The sequence below is a fragment of the Salvelinus namaycush genome, chromosome 19, assembly GCF_016432855.1.
Source record: "Salvelinus namaycush isolate Seneca chromosome 19, SaNama_1.0, whole genome shotgun sequence".
Taxonomy (NCBI): Eukaryota; Metazoa; Chordata; class Actinopteri; order Salmoniformes; family Salmonidae; genus Salvelinus; species Salvelinus namaycush.
In genome coordinates, this window is record NC_052325.1 from 40,591,519 (window position 1) to 40,613,332 (window position 21,814).

The 21,814-nt window shown below is 42.2% G+C and overlaps 1 protein-coding gene across 2 annotated transcripts in view; it reads right to left on the minus strand.

Moving 5' to 3' along the window:
• LOC120063846 (polypeptide N-acetylgalactosaminyltransferase 13-like) overlaps positions 1 to 21,814 on the minus strand; it is a 49,525-nt gene that overhangs the window by 13,861 nt on the left and 13,850 nt on the right. For both annotated transcript variants that reach the window (XM_039014161.1, XM_039014160.1), the window contains exons 2-7: positions 20,982 to 21,150; positions 16,563 to 16,729; positions 15,904 to 16,111; positions 12,806 to 12,976; positions 11,048 to 11,165; positions 10,720 to 10,900 (exon numbers count right to left, since the gene is read on the minus strand). In XM_039014161.1, the coding sequence (XP_038870089.1) occupies positions 10,720 to 10,900; positions 11,048 to 11,165; positions 12,806 to 12,976; positions 15,904 to 16,111; positions 16,563 to 16,729; positions 20,982 to 21,150 (1,014 nt within the window). The remainder of the gene's footprint in view (positions 1 to 10,719; positions 10,901 to 11,047; positions 11,166 to 12,805; positions 12,977 to 15,903; positions 16,112 to 16,562; positions 16,730 to 20,981; positions 21,151 to 21,814) is intronic.

Below are 21,814 nucleotides of genomic sequence, written 5' to 3' on the forward strand. Positions count from 1 at the left end.
ATGTGTTGTAGTGCACTCTTCACAACTGTCTTGGTGTGTTTGGACCATGATAGTTTGTTAGTGATGTTGACACCAAGGAACTTGAAACTCTCGACCCGCTCCTCTACAGCCCCGTCAATGTTAATGGGGGCCTGTTCGGCCCTCCTTTTCCTGTAGTCCACAATCAGCTCCTTTGTCTTGCTCACATTGAGGGAGAGGTTGTTGTCCTGGCACCACACTGCCAGGTCTCTGACCTATTGCCAGTTGGTCCACGCATGCTTTGAGTACACGTCCTTGTGGCTTTGTGAATGTTGACCTGTTTCCTTCCAGGGTATCCTGGAAGGATATTGATCTCATCCCATCAGTAGAGGATGCCTGGTTATTTTTAAATGCCTTCCTCACCATCTTAAATAAGCATGCCCCATTCAAGAAATTTAGAACCAGGAACAGATATAGCCCTTGGTTCTCTCCAGACCTGACTGCCTATAACCAACACAAAAACATCCTATGGCGTTCTGCATTAGCATCAAACAGCCCCCGTGATATGCAACTTTTCAGGGAAGCTAGAAACCAATATACACAGGCAGTTAGAAAAGCCAAGGCTAGCTTTTTCAAGCAGAAATTTGCTTTCTGCAACACAAACTCAAAAAAGTTCTGGGACACAGTAAAGTCCATGGAGAATAAGAACACCTCCTCCCAGCTGCCCACTGCACTGAGGATAGGAAACACTGTCACCACCGATAAATCCACTATAATTGAGAATTTCAATAAGCATTTTTCTACGGCTGGCCATGCTTTCCACCTGGCTACCCCTACCCCGGTCAACAGCACTGCACCCCCCACAACAACTCGCCCAAGCCTTCCCCATTTCTCCTTCTCCCAAATCCAGTCAGCTGATGTTCTGAAAGAGCTGCAAAATCTGGACCCCTACAAATCAGCCGGGCTAGACAATCTGGGCCCTTTCTTTCTAAAATTATCTGCCAAAATTGTTGCAACCCCTATTACTAGCCTGTTCAACCTCTCTTTCGTGTTGTCTGAGATGCCCAAAGATTGGAACGCAGCTGCGGTCATCCCCCTCTTCAAAGGGGGGGACAATCTTGACACAAACTGCTACAGACCTATATCTATCCTACCCTGCCTTTCTAAGGTCTTCGAAAGCCAAGTCAACAAACAGATTACCGACCATTTCGAATCCACCATACCTTCTCCGCTATGCAATCTGGTTTCAGAGCTGGTCATGGGTGCACCTCAGCCATGCTCAAGGTCCTAAACGATATCTTAACCGCCATCGATAAGAAACAATACTGTGCAGCCGTATTCATTCGACTCTGTCAATCACCACATCCTCATCGGCAGACTCGATAGCCTTGGTTTCTCAAATGATTGCCTCGCCTGGTTCACCAACTACTTCTCTGATAGAGTTCAGTGTGTCAAATCGGAGGGCCTGTTGTCTGGGCCTCTGGCAGTCTCTATGGGGGTGCCACAGGGTTCAATTCCTGGACCGAGTCTCTTCTTTGTATACATCAATGATGTCGCTCTTGCTGCTGGTGAGTCTCTGATACACCTCTACGCAGACAACACCATTCTGTATACTTCTGGCCCTTCTTTGGACACTGTGTTAACAACCCTCCAGACGAGCTTCAATGCCATACAACTCTCCTTCCGTGGCCTCCAATTGCTCTTAAATACAAGTAAAACTAAATGCATGCTCTTCAACCGATCGCTGCCTACACCTGCCCGCCCGTCCAACATCACTACTCTGGACGGTTCTGACTTAGAATATACAAATACAACTACAAATACCTAGGTGTCTGGTTAGACTGTAAACTCTCCTTCCAGACTCATATCAAACATCTCCAATCCAAAGTTAAATCTAGAATTGGCTTCCTATTTCGCAACAAAGCATCCTTCACTCATGCTGCCAAACATACCCTTGTAAAACTGACCATCCTATCGATCCTCGACTTCGGCGATGTCATTTACAAAATAGCCTCCAATACCCTACTCAATAAATTGGATGCAGTCTATCACAGTGCCATCCGTTTTGTCACCAAAGCCCCATATACTACCCACCACTGCGACCTGTACGCTCTCGTTGGCTGGCCCTCGCTTCATACTCGTCGCCAAACCCACTGGCCCCAGGTCATCTACAAGACCCTGCTAGGTAAAGTCCCCCCTTATCTCAGCTCGCTGGTCACCATAGCAGCACCCACCTGTAGCACGCGCTCTAGCAGGTATATCTCTCTGGTCACCCCCAAAACCAATTGTTCCTTTGGCCGCCTCTCCTTCCAGTTCTCTGCTGCCAATGACTGGAACGAACTACAAAAATCTCTGAAACTGGAAACACTTATCTCCCTCACTAGCTTTAAGCACCAGCTGTCAGAGCAGCTCACAGATTACTGCACCTGTACATAGCCCATCTATAATTTAGCCCAAACAACTACCTCTCCCCCTACTGTATTTATTTATTTATTTAGCTCCTTTGCACCCCATTATTTCTATCTCTACTTTGCACATTCTTCCACTGCAAATCTACCATTCCAGTGTTTTACTTGCTATATTGTATTTACTTCGCCACCATGGCCTTTTTTGCCTTTACCTCCCTTATCTCACCTCATTTGCTCACATTGTATATAGACTTATTTTTCTAATGTATTATTGACTGTATGTTTGTTTTACTCCATGTGTAACTCTGTGTTGTTCTATGTGTCGAACGGCTTTGCTTTATCTTGGCCAGGTCGCAATTGTAAATGAGAACTTCTTCGCCACTTGCCTACCTGGTTAAATAAAGGTTAAATAAATAAATAAATAAAGGTCTTGCTTACATCAGCCACGGAGAGCGTGATTACACAGTCGTCCAGAACACCACGAAGTTAGCTCGTCTGGTAGGCTCGCGTCTCTGGGCAGCTTTGTAATCCGTAATAGTTTACAAGCCCTGCCACATCCGACGAGCGTCAGAGCCGGTGTAGTAGGATTCAATCTTAGTCCTGTATTGATGCTTTGCCTGTTTGATGGTTCGTCTGAGGGCATAGCGGGATTTCTTTTGACCGTCCGGATTAGTGCTCTAGCCTTTAGCTCGGTGCGGATGTTGCCTGTCATCCATGACTTCTGGTTGGGATATGTACGTACAGTCACTGTGGGGGGGACGTCGTCGATGCACTTGTTGATGAAGCCGGTGACTGAGGTGGTATACTCCTCAATGCCATTGTATGAACCCTGGAACTTATTCCAGTCTGTGCTAGCAAAACAGTCCTGTAGTGTAGCATTGAGCGAGTTACTGCTACTTCCTGCTTTAGTTTTTGCTTGTAAGCAGGAATCAGGAGGATAGAATTATGGTCAGATTTGCCAAATGGAGGACGAGGGAAAGCTTTGCATGTGTCTTTGTGTGTGGAGTAAAGGTGGTCTAGAGTTGTTTTTCCTCTGGTTGCACATGTGACATGCTGGTAGAAATTCGGTAAAAAATATTTTACTTTCCCTGCATTAAAGTCCCAGGCCACTAGGAGCGTCGCTTCTGGATGAACATTTTCTTGTTTTTTTATGGCCTTATAGAATTCGTTGAGTGTATGTCAATAAGGGATCATAGCTTTCACCTGGATTCACCTGGTTTGTCTGTCATTGAAAGAGCAGGTGTTACTAATGTTTTGTACACTCAGTGTACAGTATAGTCTTGTGAGTGTGCATAGAGTCAGTGCAAGATAGGGTCAGTGCAGATAGTTAATTAAATGGTTACCCGGACTATTTAGCAGTCTTATGGCTTGTGGGTAGAAGCTGTCTCGGAGCCTTTTGGTCCGAGAGCCGATGCTCCGGTACCGTTTGCTAGACGGCAGCAGAGTGAACAGTCTACGGCTTGGGTGGCTGGAGAATTTTGCAATTTCTCGGGCCTTCCTCTGACACCGCCTAATATAGAGGTCCTGGATGGTAGAGAGCTTGGCCCCAGTGATGTACTGGGCTGTCCGCACCACTTTGCGGTCGAGGGCGGTGCACTTGCCATACCAAGAGGTGATACAGCCAGTCAAGATGCTCTCAATGGTGCAGCTGTATAACTTTTTGAGGATCCTAGAACAGTACTTGGCTCAGGCAGCCAAATGAATACTGAGCTGTGGTGACAGCATTGTTCCCAGTCTCCCGTGAGATCTCCAACCTGTGTCATAAACAACGTCTCGCATGAATATGTGAACGCAAGTTCAGAAAAGCACCAGTCTTGAAAGATACTCACAGTGGTACAACGCTTTCGTATGAATAAAAGATCAAATGCCTTGTCCTGCAGGTCAAGAGCAACATCAAAACTCAATGGACGACAAATGCAAAGAACAGTAGAGTGAAGACATGAGACTCCGTGAGACAATGAGGAGAAGCAACGTGAGCCAGAGTAGAGGTAAAATAGAGCAAGATACCGTACAGGTTGCTTCCCTTTCAAACCAATTTGTTACATATAATGTAGTTACAGAGCTCACGGCATTCAGTACAGTCCAGAGGAGAAATGACCCTATCCTGAAGAACATACAGTAATGAGGAAATGACTGTGGAATGAAGAATCTGGAGGATATTCCTATAAGACATAATGATAGGTCTTATGGTGCCTTACACGCATAGTATTGGCATAGGAGGCTACACTAGCCAATATAGGCAAATATTTTGTATTCTGTGTGTGTAAGCAGGGGAATAAGTAATGCGGTGAATGCAAAACGACATGAGCAGTCTATTTTCAGAACCCACATAAATACGTGGGTATAATAATTTCGTTTAAAAAAAACATAGTGACAATAAACTATGTCTAAACAACTCAAAATGTTAAATGGCCACTTTCAATTTTGAGTTTATATCCAATTTACTGAACCATTTCATGTATGTGCCTTGAATTTGCCTGCTTGTCTGACATTACAATTCATGTTAACATTATAAAGGTATAATGATTCCAAAATAAACAAGAAAAATATTTTGACTCATTATTTAGAGATTTATGTCTTTAAAAATCATTGATCATATTCTTGAATTTCAAATGAAATACAATTTCCTTGTATAATGATGATAACTAAGTGTTTCGCTATTACATTTTGGGTATGATTCACAGTAACTTCACTAAACCTAGATAAAAAGAAACTTTTTTTCCTTGCATTTGTTGGCGTCACCCCATTAGGACATTATGTCACGCCGATGGACAATACACAACAGGCAGTCAAATTTGACTGTTAAAACATAATCAATGGGACACTTTAAGAAGTTTCTGACTAAAAATGCTTCTAAACATTTGTTCTATACATCAGCAATGGATCCTCATTAAAGGACTTTAAGTGTACTCCTTTTAATTACACGGACTTGAAGTGTCCTGTATTATTTTTTTTAAATCCCAGCCCCCGTCCCCGCAGGAGGCCTTTTGCCTTTTGGTAGGCCGTCATTGTAAATAAGAATTTGTTCTTAGCTGACTTGCCTAGTCAAATAAAAGTTAAATTAAAAAATACAGAATTTTTCGTCACTACCTCCCCGAATCGGGAGTTGATCATTTGTGTGCCTACTGCCTTCCTTGTATGTGGTAGCCGTTTCTCAGACTCAGACTCTCCGGAATCAAATTCTGATTCTCTGTTACCCATGGTAGGCACAGAAACTACAATCGAAAGATGATAGGTCAGACATTTGAATGAGACACCAGTGCCACGGTCCAGAGCACCTGTATGGGTTTCGAGTCTGATAAATGCACGTGTGCCAAAAAGTCAGGACTTGTTGGTATATTTTAGCACTAGAATTGCCACAGTTATCCAAGTAACATTGGAGCGATTAATGAAACCATAACTGATTTAATGAGCCATTCACAGTTTCACTGTATCGACCATGTGTACTAAGACTAGTAAGGCTTAATATTTGGGACAAGAATATGGCAGGATCAACCAGGTAGAGCAGGGGGGAACAGTCTCCAAAAGAGGCACGGCTAATGGGGACCCTTCCCAGGGTGGATCACGTATGCCGATCAGTCAGAAGGAGTGAAACTGTTAGGACAGACATAGAGGGACTAAGGGGATGGATGGTCTAATGCAGGGAGTGAGAACCAGGAATGGGAGCACCACAGCCAGCCCCCAATATCTGTCTGCATCATCACTAGGCCAGGTAAAATAACTAGACCCTCCCCGGAGGGCAGAGACAGACCCAGAGGTCGCCAGAGCAATGTTCACATGCCGGGAGTGAAAAACCAGGCGTGGGAGAATGAATACATAAATATTGCACTCAGAATCACTTAAAAGTATCAAAATTGCAAGAGGATACAAATAGGTCTAATTCAGTGTTACTTCATGAAAAATAAGTCTAAAAAGGTCATTATATACAGTACCAGAAAAAAGTTTGGACACGCCTACTCATTCAAGGGTTTTTCTTTATTTTTACTATTTTCTATATTGTAGAATAATAGTGAAAACATCAACACTATGAAATAACACATATGGAATCATGTAGTAACCAAAAAAGTGTTAAACAAATATTTTATATTTGAGATTCTTCATAGTAGCCACCCTTTATGACAGCTTTGCACACTTTTGGCGTTCTCTCAACCAGCTTCATGAGGTAGTCACCTGGAATGCATTTCAATTAACAGGTGTGCCTTGTTAAAAGTTAATTTGTGGAATTTCTTTCCTTCTTAATGCGTTTGAGCCAATCAGTTGTGTGGTGATATACAGAAGTTAGCCCTATTTGGTAAAAGACCAAGTCCATATTATGGCACGAACAGCTCAAATAAGCAAAGAGAAATGACAGTCCATCATTACTTTAAGACATGAAGGTCAGTCAATCCGAATTATTACAATAACTTTGAACATTTCTTCAAGTGCAGTCACAAAAACCATCAAGCACTCTTATGAAACGACTCTCATGAGGACCACCACGGGAAAGGAAGACCCAGAGTTACCTATGCTGCAGAGGATAAGTTCATTAGAGTTACCAGCCTCAGAAATTGCAGCCCAAATAAATGCTTCACAGAGTTCAAGTAACAGACACATCTCAACATCAGCTGTTCAGAGTAGAGGTCGACCGATTATGATTTTTCAACGCCAATACCGATACCGATTATTGGAGGACCAAAAAAAGCCGATACCGATTAATCGGCCGATATTTCCAAATTTATTTGTAATGATGACCAACCAATTTAGCCTCAAATAAATAATGAAACATGTTCAATTTGGTTTAAATAATGCAAAAACAAAGTGTTGGAGAAGAAAGTAAAAGTGCAATATGTGCCATGTAAGAAAGCTAACGTTTAAGTTCCTTGCTCAGAACATGAGAACATATGAAAGCTGGTGGTTCTTTTTAACATGAGTCTTCAATATTCCCAGGTAAGAAGTTTTAGGTTGTAGTTATTATAGGAATTATAGGACTATTTCTCTCTATACGATTTGTATTTCATATACATTTGACTATTGGATGTTCATATAGGCACTTTAGTATTGCCAGTGTAACAGTATAGCTTCCATCCCTCTCCTCGCCGCTACATGGGCTCGAACCAGGAACACATCGACAACAGCCACCCTCGAAGCAGCGTTACCCATGCAGAGCAAGGGGAACAACTACTCCAAGTCTCAGAGCGAGTGACGTTTGAAACGCTATTAGCGCGCACCCCGCTAACCAGCTAGCCATTTCACATCGGTTACACCAGCCTAATCTCAGGAGTTGATAGGCTTGAAGTCATAAACAGCGCAATGAGAGCTGCTGGCAAAATGCACGAAAGTGCTGTTTGAATGAATGCTTACGAGCCTGCTGGTGCCTACCATCGCTCAGTCAGACTGCTCTATCAAATCATAGACTTAATTCTAACATAATAACACACAGAAATACGAGCCGTAGGTCATTAATATGGTCGAATCCGGAAACTATCATCTCGAAAACAAAACGTTTATTCTTTCAGTGAAATACGGAACCGTTCCATATTTTATCTAACGGGTGGCATCCATAAGTCTAAAAATTCCTGTTACATTGCACAACCTTCAATGTTATGTCATAATTACGTAAAATTCTGGCAAATTAGTTCGCAATGAGCCAGGCGGCCCAAACTGTTGCATATACCCTGACTCTGCGTTCAATGAACGCAAGACAAGTGACACAATTTCACCTGGTTAATATTGCCTGCTAACCTGGATTTCGTTTAGCTAAATATGCAGGTTTAAAAATATCTACTTCTGTGTATTGATTTTAAGAAAGGCATTGATGTTTATGGTTAGGTACACGTTGGAGCAACGACAGTCCTTTTTCGCGAATGCGCACTGCATCGATTATATGCAACGCAGGACACACTAGATACAATAACCCAACACACCTCCAGGCTGTGTAATGGCTATTTGACCAAGAAGGAGAGTGATGGAGTGCTGCATCAGATGCACCTGGCCTCCACATTCACCCAACCTCAACCCAATTGAGATGGTTTGGGATGAGTTGGACCGCAGAGTGAAGGAAAAGCACCCAACAAGTGCTCAGCATCTGTGGGAATTCCTTCAAGACTGTTGTAAAAGCATTCCAGGTGAAACTGGTTGAGAGAATGCAAAGAGTGTACAAAGCTGTCATCAAGGAAAGGGGTGGCTATTTTGAAGAATCTAAAATATATTTATATATTTTTTGGGTTACTACATGGTACCATGTATGTTATTTCATAGATATGTCTTCACTATCATTTAATGTAGAAAATAGTAAAAAATAAAGAAAAACCCTTGAATGAGTAGGTGTGTCCAAACGTTTGACTGGTACTGTATGTTTATTAATGGGTTATGTCCCCTGGAATGACAGCTATATCCTCTGGTGTGAAACATCTTCATGTCACAACAAGGGAAAAAAGCTGTCACACCGTTGGAAATCTCAGGCAGTGTGGTCCAATGTGGGCCTTATGGTTAACAGTAAACCTATATGATTTCACCACAACATGTTTTCATTGCTTTTTGTACTTTATTAAAATAAATCTACAGAAATACCTTATTTATATAAGTATTCAGACCCTTTGCTATGAGACTCGAAATTGAGCTCAGGTGCATCCTGTTTCCATTGATCATCCTTGAGATGTTTCTACACCTTGACTGGAATCCACCTGTGGTAAATTCAATTTATTAGACATGATTTGGAAAGGCACACACCTGTCTATATAAGGTCCCACCTGGCACCATCCCTATGGTGAAGCATGGTGGTGGCAGCATCATGCTGTGGGGATGCTTTTCAGCGGCAGGGACTGGAAGACTAGTCAGGATTGAGGCAAAGATGAACGGAGCAAAATACAGAGAGATCCTTGATGAAAACCTGCTTCAGAGTGCTCAGGACTTCAGACTGGGGCGAAGGTTCTCTTTCCAACAGGACAATGACCCTAAACACACAGCCAAGACAATGCAGGAGTGGCTTCGGGACAAGTCTCTGAATGTCCTTGAGTGGCCCAGCCAGAGCCCGGACTTGAACCCGATCTAACATCTCTGGAGAGTCCTGAAAATAGCTGTGCGGCAACGCTCCCCATCCAACCTGACAGAGCTTGAGAGGATATGCAGAAAGGAATGGGAGAAACTCCACAAACACAGGTTTGCCAAGCTTGTAGCGTCATACCCAAGACTCCCGGCTGTAATCTCTGCTTCAACAAAGTACTGAGTAAAGGGTCTGAATACTAATGTGAATATATTTCAGTTGTGCATTTTTAATACATTTGCAACAATGTCTACAAACCTGTTTTTTCTTTGTCATTATGGGGTATTGTGTGTAGATTGATGAGGGGGAAAAAAACATTTAATCCATTTTAGAATAAGGCTGTAACGTAACAAAATGTTGAAAATGTCAAGGGATCTGAATACTTTCCGAAGGCACTGTATACTGTATACATTCAAAAGGCATCACACCAAAGGACTAAGAAACTGACCCCATTTATGACAATGGCAGAGGTGCAATATATTGATAAAAAATTCTGATAACGCTTACAATCTGTTCAGGCCATGTGCTCATTTCAAGAGAACCCTCCACAATGCCATGGTGCCCAAATGCTGCCTCGTTGTTTAATCACAGAATTATGTCACACCAAGTGGACATTGATTACATGTTGTCCCTAAAAGCAATCAGAACTATTTGGAAATATCATGAATAGACTTGGGGACTATTGTTTCTGGAAATACACTTCTGTGTTATAACTAAAAGAGTAGGTGAATGGAATGTTGTTACTTTTTTCATTATATTACTTAAGTTCAAAGTTCCACAACCTTAACTGGGACAGTCACATACTGGACAATTGCCACGTTTGGTTCAAAATCGTAAGAAAACAAATTATACACTGCATGAATTTACTCAAAGATTTTACTATTATATCACAATTTTAGCCAATTTAAGTGAAGTTATATTTGTGTTTGCCATCATGGACAAAAGACAGGAGCCTCACGTCAACTACCCACATGCCACTTATACCCAACATGATAGGCAGGGACTGATTCCACACTTAAAGTACATCCTTTGAACTCAGCGATTTACACTGATTTACACATAGGCATTGCCACTCCATCAGATGTGTTGAACTACTATTTTAAATCTTTTAAATCGCTTTACCGTTTGCTTTAGTCTGCATGGAGTCCCAGGTGTACCATTTCACAACAATTCTATTGGTTCCATTGCGCCAAGAAACTCCATCAAACCCAGCTTAAGTTTTTGAAATGACTTCAAATAGTATTTGAACCCAGGTCTGCATTCCCAGTCCAGTCCATATGCATTCCCACCCGCTGAGAGACAACAGATTAAAATGGAAGTGTGGTAGCGTACCTGGTGATATGATATAGAAGAAGTCTTTGAAGCCGTCCATCCACACCTCGGCCAATCGCCTGTTGTTCTTGTTGATGACTTGACCCGTGCCCCCAGGGAAGCTGTAAGGGGTGGCCTTTCGGAACACGTGACCCACATGGGAACAAGTGACAATCTCCAGAGAGCCGCCACACTGCCAGATCTGCACACACACAACAGCAAGAGGTCACACACACACACACAAACAAACATGCATGCAAGTACGCACACATGCACGCACACACACACATGCCACTTTAATTGTCATAATAACCTAGCAGAGCTCAGCCCTCTATTATCAATCACTCACCCTGAAAGACATTTCCAAGTTCTCTCCGCCCCAAATGTCCATCCCTGGATCGTATGTGCCTATTTCTTCAAAATATGTCCGGTCAATAGAGAATAACCCTCCAGCCATAGTAGGGGTTCTGTAGGAGAAAAATGATATGTGTGGATAAAGAAACACATCTTGCAAGAGACACGTATCTTACAGTGAGAAACATGTCAGCTCGCAAATAATCAATATCTATGGCATACAGTAATATGGTATACAGTAATATTATATTCATAGAATCATTTCTGGGGGGAGGAACAATGTTTTTAAAAGACATGGATGCCATAGAACTGACAATCTCAGTGCAAAACTACTCTCATTGTTTGAACCACTCTCTGCCATTTGCATTCTGCTAAAGAAAAGCAAACAGACACAGCTAGGTCTGGGAGATAATCCTATCCTTTAATGATAATAGAAATCAGATTTATGAAGCATTGAGTGACACCATCATAGCACCATGCTGTTGCTCTGTCCAATATAATATGATTGATGGAGCACTTTGTCAATATTTTGCAGCACCAGCTCCATTTAAGTCCTTCTTTAGTATTTTCGTATTTGAAAATGAAACTAGTTGCAACATGAAACTACAAATACAACTGCTGTATCAAATAATAAAACAAAAACAAATACCGTAATTTCCGGACTATAAGCCGCTACTTTTTTCCCACGCTATGAACCTCGCGGTTTATACAATGACGCGGCTAATTTATGTTTTTTTTTTTTTTTTTCACAAGATTCATGCGGCCAAAAAACTGAGCACCGTCACATAATGTGACGTAAATCGAGCGCGCTCAAACTTGCCATCATTCTGATTACCGTAGTCATTTTGTCACCCTCATCATGGCAAAGAAACGGAGAAATGCATGTAATGCAGCTTTCAAGTTGAAGGCGATCGATCTGGCTGTTGGAAAAGGAAATAGAGCTGCTGCACGGGAGCTTGGCCTTAATGAGTCGATGATAAGACGTTGGAACTGTGCAGATCCGACTGAAAGCCAAAACAATCGCCACCGCAATGAAGTTTGACTTTCTTGGTAGGCTACTGTTTACTGCTATTTATTTTTTATTTTTGTTACAAGCCGTGTTTCGTTAAAGCCTATTTATTTTTGTTAGTTGTTTTTGTTATTTTTGTTCGTTTAAAGGCTGTGTAAAGTTCATTTGTTTCAATGTACCGGTAGGCACTTGCGGCTTATAGACATGTGCGGTTTATTTATGTACAAAATACATATTTGTAAAAAATTCAGTGGATACGGCTTATATTCAGGAGCGCTTAATAGTCCAGCAATTACGGTAGACAGAAATGCAATCGATTTCTATCTCCAAATGAAAACTGCAGCTTTGATGGCTATCAGAAGAAAAGGTTTCTAAAGAAATCCACATCAATGATGTCAACTCTGCAGCTTCCCAGGCATTTCAAACAACCTATTCTCAGCTGAAATGACAACGCTAGAGCTAACATTTGTTTTGTCTGATGAGATTTTCAATAAACTGTTCTTTAATGTTACTGTCCTCTCCTTGCTGATACTGATCCACCAGCCCCTGGCTTGGCTGCACTGTGATGACAAAGTATGCATCCCAAATGGTACCCGAATCCCTATATACTGTAGTGCACTACTTTTACAAAAGTAGTGCACTATAAAGTCAATAGGGTGCCATTTGGGACGTAAACAAATTCTTTCAGTACAAAGAAACACATTTCAACACGGGCACAGATAAAGGTATGTATCTTGTGTGCACCTGAGAGGGAGTGTCCTGTCCCCTTTGCGCCTGTCCATCTCTCTCTGAGGCACGGGATACCAACGGAAATTCAGCTTCCAGTTAAATCCTCCATAGGTCATGTCTGAGCCTGCCATATATTCAAACGTCTCGTCGCTGATCACATCGATTATAGGACACACCACAGATCTCCTAAACAACCATGGAGACCATAAGGCTTTCATTTAACAAGAAACACAGTGAGAGATTAAACAACCATGGAGGAATCAGAAGAGTTAGTTTTACAGGAAATAGTGGAAGAAAGCCCTTTGTAGAACTCTATGCACTCTCCAAAATGTATTCCCTTTGTTCCCTTAAACCCTATTTCCGTTAATAACATTCCACATCTGATTATATTAAACTGATTGGCTGGCAGAGCCTACAGCATCCAAGCAATGAATAATAAATTAATAAATAATTTACAAAGGTAGTGGTCCCATAACCGTTGTTTCTTCAGGTGAGCGCAGAGAAAAATGAAAGTAGCTGGCTAACTGCTGACCACGCATTTCTACAGCGGTGGCATTATTCCTGGCTTCATTATGAGATTATTTCAATATAAATCCATCATTGGCTGGTCCATACGCATTATAAACATATCCATTAGGTTAATAACAACAACCAGAGGTAACATATTGCATTAGTGAGAAGCTACTTGCAGTCAAAGGAAATTGAAAATATCCATGTAGATTATGTTGACAATGACAATGTATGGATAACTGTCACGCCCTGATCTGTTTCACCTGTCTTTGTGATTGTCTCCACCCCCCTCCAGGTGTCGCCCATCTTCCCCATTTTCCCCTGGGTACTTATACCTGTGTTCTCTGTTTGTGTGTTGCCATTTTGTCTTGTTTGTCAAGTCATCCAGTGTTTTTTCTCTGCTTCTGCTTTTCCCCATTCTCTCTTTTCTGACCCTCCAAGATTTGACCCTTGCCTGTCCGGACTCTGAGCCTGCCTGCTAGACCATTCTGCCTGCCCCTGCCTGCCATCCCATATGTTGCCACTACTCTGGATTATCGACCCCTGCCTGCCTTGACCTGTCGTTTGCCTGCCCCTGTTGCTGTAATAAACATTGTTACTTCAACACAGTCTGCATTTGGGTCTTACCTGAAACGTGATAGATAACCCTAAATCTGCATCCCAAATGGCACCCTATTTCCTAGTGCACTACTTTTGACCAAGGCCAATATAAGGTACTGCATGGTGTCTGTGGCCAGATCCCAAAATATATATACAGTATGTTTTAAACTTTGTTTTTTTGTTTACATTACATTTTTTCAATGAATATTACTAACAACAGATTAAACAAATTTTGGCCAAGGGATATCTGGTATAAGTTTAGAGGTTGTAATACAATAAAATTTTTACATAAATGCACTGTCATTTAAGCTTTAAAACTGCTAAGTTTTCTCTCTGCTTCATGGGAAAATGTGTAGAATTGCAGGATATTATCTTTAAAGCTGCAACAACAAAACATCTCTGCCCCATGACAAAATGTGTTGAATTGCAGGAAATAAGCTTGAAAACTGCAACATTTTCTCTCCAATGCCAATACGCGGGCCTTTAAAATGTTCCTTCCCAGGGCCGAGACTTGGTTCGCTCGGGCCATGCACTGCCGAAGTCATACTAAAACTCCTTGTAAGCTATTTTTATCTCATTCGAGTTGTGTTCTGATTATGAAGGGGTCCCTGATGAATTTGCTATCACAAAAGGGGTCCCCGGGCACCACAAGTTTTGATAACCCCTGACGTAGGGAATAGGGTGCCATTTGGGAGGCTCTATGTGCTGCAGGCGATTCATTCAACACATCCCCCTCACTCAGCTTCCACTTCACTTCCTGGTCTAAATCAAATCAGTCTCTGTGCACTTTTATGCTCCTGCACATCCTTTTACACATCAATAAACGTGCAGGGGGCATAAAAGTGTAATTGCTCTATAATATAATCTCCTTGGTATTACAATATGAATTTCTGCCTGGCACCTGAGGCAAAATGGTGAATGTCTGGCCCCAGTTCAGAGATAATGGGGGAGGGGGTGCATTCATCTTTAGTCATCACCTGCAATTTCTCCCTTTTCCGTAGAAGGAACCCTTCACCCACCGAACAAGCAAGTGCAATCCTGAAACAGGATTAGAATTACCCCACCATTACAGGATAACAATTACCACAGATACCAGATAATAGATTTCAAACCCTGCTGTCACTTAAAATAGCCATCATTAAGTTGTTCAGTGCAATCACATTCCACTGTATCTACACCGGTATAAAGACATGACAGACAGCATCGTGACAAAACAAGCTGCAACATCTCCCATTCAGCTATGGCTGCCTTTGAAAAGGGACACACAGCTGTCACTGGCATTTGTGTCGCTGTTTGCTATAAAGTCTAGCTAGTGTCTACCATTTAAGGAGAATTGTCCTATTTCTGAAGTAAATCTCGATTTTTGATGTAAATAGCATGTTATACAGTAGAAGGGTCCAGACATGTTTTTTTTTTGTAATTTGGCTTACTTTTGAGAAACATACTGTACCCCAATTTACCCCAGTCACTTTCTCATTGCTCGTTGTGCAGTATCAGGGCGTGCAAAATACATTAACAAAATCTCCAAAAACGCCCAAATACGTCCTTTTAGAAACAGAAACGCTGTCAGTATAGTGATGTAGGTGTGTTGTACACATGAAATCTTGTCATTCCGAACGAGCCGTTTCTTTCACCAGCCATGCTGCGCGGGCTGTGTCTGTGTAGGGACACGCTTGGCCTGCACAGCTGATTGGGGGAAACAGCGCGACTCGACCAAAATGGATTATAACGTTGCAGATAAAGTTCTCAAAACCAAGCCAAATCACACAAAAAATTTCTGGACCCTTCTATAACATGCCGGCTTACATCAAAAATACATGTTTTATTATTTTCCCTTTAACATCAGATCAGTTTTCAGATGACACAGAAAATCGCATCCCACTGAGGCAGCAAGAGCAGAACAGAGCGGAGATGATTTGTGACAAGCATCAGCACCGCCATGTCTCTCCATTGCTGCCTGTTCCATTTACATTGAGGGGTGGTAGTGAAACTGAGCTCCTTACCGGTCCTCTTTGATCCTGGCCAGCAGAGGCTCCAGCCAGCCCATGGTGCACTCACAGTGGGCATCCAGGAAGGTGATGACCTGCCCCCGTGTGGCCGCAGCCCCCCTCAGCCTGGCCCGGATCAGCCCCGTCCGCTGCTCCATCCGCAGGACCCGCACGGGAACCTCCAGGGTCCGACCATATTTCTCCAGCTTCTTTCCCAAGAAGTCTGACAGAAGAGGACATGCTTCAAACTCCTGAAGAACTTCATTATTTGGTTATATTATGAACCAATACTAAGAACTACATGAACTAATCCTAGATTGCCCCTTGAAACCCAGTAAAGCTAGTGAGTTGATGGGTTTATTTCATTTATTTAACACTTATTTAACCCTTATTTTACTAGGTAAGTTGACTGAAAACACATTCTCATTTACAGCAATGACCTGTGGAATAGTTACAGAGGACAGGAGGGAGGATGAATGAGCCAATTGGACGCTGGAGATGATTAGGAGGCCATAACGAGGGCCGGATTGGGAATTTAGCCAGAACACCAGGGTTAACACCCCTACTCTCACGATAAATGCCATGGGATCTTTTAGTGACCACAGAGAGTCAGGACACCCGTTTTAACGTCCCATCCGAAAGGTTTAAGTTTAGGCTGGACCCAGCTACAGTACCTCTCTCACTGGCGTCGTCCACCAGCAGGATCTCCTGCAGTAGGTGGCGTGGCGACCGGTTGATGACACTGTGGACGGTGCGGAGCAGGGTGCTCCACGCCTCGTTGTGGAACACAATCACTATACTGGTGTTGGGGAGATCGTCCGTGTACACCTTGGTCTTGCAACTGATGGACAGACAACGAGAGCTCTGGTTAGGAGATCAAATGTGCTGCTACTCCTGACGCTTGTCTACAGTGGAATTCGATCAAGACTGAGCATAGTTGTGTGATATTTCTGTACATACAGTATAGCCTACTATACGCAGATGAACATTAGAGCACCGGAACAAAACAAACCTCTTCGAAAAACAAAACCAACATTGACAAGACTTTATATGGCGTGCTCATCTGCATGCTGCTCCACACACACAGGCTATATCCCAAATGGCACCCTATTCCTTCCATAGTGCACTACTTTTGACCAGGGATCATATAGGGAACTTCAGACAACAACCTTATATTCAATAGAATAAAACAAAAATAACAGATGTCAGAATAAAAATTCCCAATAATGTCAACAAAATCAGCAATAACAAAAAGCTAATTTGAGTATGATCCCTCCAACATAAATAAGTTAAAAATACAACAAATATATAGAGCCGCAACAACCTCTTTGACTACAGTGAGATAAATGACATTCCCTATATGGTGGAGCGGAAAGCAGGGTTATCCTGTTCGCCCCACTACGGGTGACAGTACAGACTGACAGAATTGGGGCACCAGGGTAGCTAGCTACTAGCCACTGAACAAACCTCTTATTTCTCTCCACAACTGGCTACTACACCACACGGCACTGTCTCACAGAAGTTCACATTTTTTGCAACGCCAAGCTTATTTTTTTTAAATAATGCTCCAAGGGGCACTGGCGAGTCGTTTGAGGAAAATTTAGAGATGCCATTAGTACAATTACGCAGCATTGTACTTTTGGGGTGAAATAAAATCACTATTTAGATCAGTATTGTTTGTTTGCTCTCCATTTTGCACAAATTCTTCAATATGGGACTCTAGTTTCATTGACGTGGAATTTGTCATTAGATATGACTAAAAGCATTATGCTCAGCACAATCCGGGTAGATGTGTGAAATGGAGTGCATGCAGTGTTTTACATGTGTCTTTATTAACTCAATTTTAATCCAATGTAATAACCCATGGTGGACAGTCATACAATTGAGTGTCAAGGCAGTAGGCACCAATATACATTCAATATATTAACAATATAGACAATGTTAACAGCATTGGCATATGTTTATATTCTCTGCATCGTTATTTATATTGTTGTATTGAAAATGTTCCTATTTTCCTCCAACACGAGAGACCTTGGACTGCAGCGCAGAGCACTTTGTAAAGAACAGTTGATAAGAAATGTTCTGTAGAAATACATAAACATGAATCACGGCGATGTCGCCAGGAGAGACTGCCTCTAGATCAGCTGCTCAAGATGAATGTGGGTCATGTTTCACACAAATTGCTCTTTGGGTTTTCATTATCCAGCTCTAGTAGGTCTTGGGTGACAGTAAACAAAGCCCTTCTCCCATTCAGACTGTCACGGCTGATGTAAACCCCCGAAGATTGTGATGGATCCAACACGGCTAAAGAGTAAGTCTAATATTGTTCAATTAGAGCAGTGGTGGCTGGTGGCACTTTAAAATCAGAGGACGAGCTCATAGTAAATCGCTGGAACGGAACGAATGGCACGGTATAGAAAAACATCAAACACATGGTTTCCATGAGTTAGATGCTGTTCCATTCCGGGCAAAACTATGGCCCTCGTCCCCCTCACCAGCTATCATTGAATTAGAGCATGTTACATCATGGAATGAATCCTGAGGAATCCAAAGACTTAAAAGGGTTTTTTCATCAAAGTTAACAAATTGGTTAGTTCTGGACTATATCAAAATGTTCTGTTGGATCTTAGTTATTTGGTAGATAGTCTCTTATTGCTGTTAATACTCTGCTTGCGGCTGCTCCTAATGTTAAAAGGAACCCCATGCTGTTATTGTCAACATTGTGCTGTCAGCTGTGCTTTCTTGAATTCATTGAATTTAGCTGAAGTCTCTAGACTAAAACAACAACGAGTAAAAAAAGGCAGAAAGTAGATCCAAAATGGCAGCCCTTTGATAAAAGGAATATGTTGCCATGTGAAGTGGACAGAGTTGATGACTCAAGTCACATGACATGGACTCGAGTCACAAATTGGATGACCTGAGACTTGATTGAAAATAAAATAACTTCAGACTTGACTTGGACTCTCAAGACTCGGGACTCGACTTTGGCTTGAAACTGATAACGGAATTATCTGGCCAGGTTCTGTCACTCATTTTGTGGCACATCCCGCGTTTACGTGCTAGTCTGAACTAGGAAACTGACATTTCTGACTTGCTAACTGGTTGTAGTTATACACATGCCACGGTCAACTAATTAGCAAGTCTGAAATTTCTGATTTTCCTAGTTCCGACTAGCACGTGAACGCGGCAACAGAGTCTCCCTGGATTACTCTCCACGCAGCCCAAGATGGTAACCTCAGCCTTGCCATGGCAAAAAAAAAACGTGCAACAGATTGCTGATTTGCTGTACAGCTATAGAATCAGGTGCAGAGCAAATGTCAAATTTTAGGGAGAGAAGATTGCCATAATAAATAAATATGCAGTTCCAAACATTGTTTTGGTGATCAAGAATATTAACTGTTTACTTTGCAAGCTCACCAGCAAGGGGGCATCAAACAACAACTACTATCATGGTCTTTGCTATGTCAAAAATGTATTATTACTCTGGTGAAGACGCACCATAGGCGCCATCTTGTTGAAATGTTTGCTGTTGATTTTTATTTCACCTTTATTTAACTAGGCAAGTCAGTTAAGAAACAAATTCTTTCACTCGTTTAAATGCATATGTGGTAAATCTATTTTCCATCTTACAATAATTGGTAGCATTCCATCATTCCATCCCCACGGGGGCAGCAGGTAGCCAAGTGGTTAGAGCGTTGGGCCAGTAACCGAAAGGTTGCTGGATCGAATCCCCGGGCTGACAAGGTAAAAATCTGTCGTTCTGCCACCGAGCAAGGCAGTTAACCCACTGTTCCCCGGGCACTGTGGATGTCGATTAAGGCAGTCCCCCGCACCTCTCTGATTCAGTTGGATTAAATGCGGAAGACACATTTCCGTTGAAGGCATTCAGTTGTACAACTGACTAGGTATCCCCCTTTCCATACTGTTTATTGCAACATTTCGAAATTTCTGTTTCATACAATACATTTTTTTTATCCTCTGAGTGGTAAGTAAACCTTGCATGAGCCTTCAAAACTACTTTTCCCAGTCGAAGCTCGTTTTGTTCCGAGTTCCCAGTTGTCTTGAACGCACTGAAATCGGAAGTCTGAGATTTCAGAGTTCCCAGTTCCCAGTTGTTTTGAACGCAGCATGTGTCCTATGGTTCTATCATTTTGTTTGTGCGTAATAGGAGTGTGTGCGCCTATTACGCACACACTCCTATTACGCTTTCTGAGTCAGTACGTTGAATAAGAGAAAATGATTGTTCCAAGTATGAATGCTGAGGAAATATCATTATGAATCATTAAATCTGATTAAGACGAATGTATCAATGGATGTGGAAAATGCCTTTTACATTATAGAACCAGTTTATTGGTTGTAATTGCCAATTGGGTAATGGGTAATTGTATGGTCCTTTGGAGGGGCCAAGTGCTAATACACACATGTACCTGTTTGAGGTCCTGCTAGACAGATTTGATTTGGTTTCTCCAGCAGATGCTGTTCAGTTTTGCCCTCTACCTGTGTTCGTTCAGTTAGGACAGGTTAACCCTGATAATGAGGCTATATCCTTTGGGCTATTGCCGGTGTATATTTGGTAAATCTACTCATATTTTGTATGGTATTTCGCTTTCACCATTGGACTGCCAAGACCTGTAAATAAATCTACACTGAGCATGTCAACCTGCTTTGCCTTTTGCTGATGTCATTCCCTTACTACTACTGCAAGGTACCTATTTTACAATTACATAACCAAAATGTGTTGTAGAAAAAATTATGAAAAGGGCTGTCTGGTTGCCTCAAAAAACAGACAGAGATTTGTAGTTGAACAAGTCATTGCACGTATAGATTTTTTTGTTTTACTTATCTTGAGACTTGACTTGGAAAAAACTTGTGACTCAACTTGTCTTGACTTGCTCTTAGAATACACGACTCGAGACACGACCCGTTCTACTTGGAACTCGACTTGAGACTCGGTCTCACCGGTATCAAAGCTTCTGAGAGGTAGCGGTGGAAGGTTACAGCGTTGTTAAAGTGGGTGGTGCGTGCCGTGCCGAGTAAAGAGGTCAGTAGTGCGATTCACAGTGTGTGTCTGGGAAAAGGTCAAGCTCACTCACCCGTCCAGTCTCACATCCGGCAGACTCCTGTTGAGCGCAATCATGTCGCTGGCCATCAGATTGAACTGGTTAATCTTAAAGAGCTCCTTCATTTTCTCCTGCTCGTCCTTTGCGATAACCACCGCCTTCCCCATCTCCCCTGGGCCCTCGTGGGTCCGCAATATGACCGCTGCAATACAATGGGGAGAAATGTTACTTACTATGTGATTTCACAGTTATTTCAATGGGAGCGGAAAGTCACACATACAATTCCAGCTACCGAATAAGATGAAAGAAATCTGTTAAATGCAGCTAGATCTATTTTCTTGTATCTATTAATAAAGGTACAGTACTGTGGAAAGACCATGAACTTAAAATGAACCGTGAGCAAATGAACCATGGTATAGAGTGTGTCTAAGAGAGAAAGACTGGCCTCAGATCAGTTGGAGATTATGGCCACATTATCAGGCTTTGAATGCTTAGGCCATTAAAATGTCCCAAACAGCAAATGAAATGCTGATCAGTCAGACACTGGCGCAGCTTCCCCAAGTATTCTGTATCCATTAACCATGCTACTATTCTCAGGGCCGGATTACCGAACAGGCACACAGGGCATGTGCCCCGGGACCCCCGACCTCCAGTGGGCCCCCAAGCAATTACATTTTTTAAGGTTATGGGCCCCCTGGAGGAAATTTGCTTTAAAACTGCTAAATTCTCTCTGAGCCTCATGGCAAAATGTGTAGAATAGCAGGAAATTAGCTTTAAAACTGAAAATGTTCTCGTAACCTCATAACAAAATGTGTAGAATAGCATTATAAAATTGCACTTTTTATCAAGACAAAATGTGTTAGCCG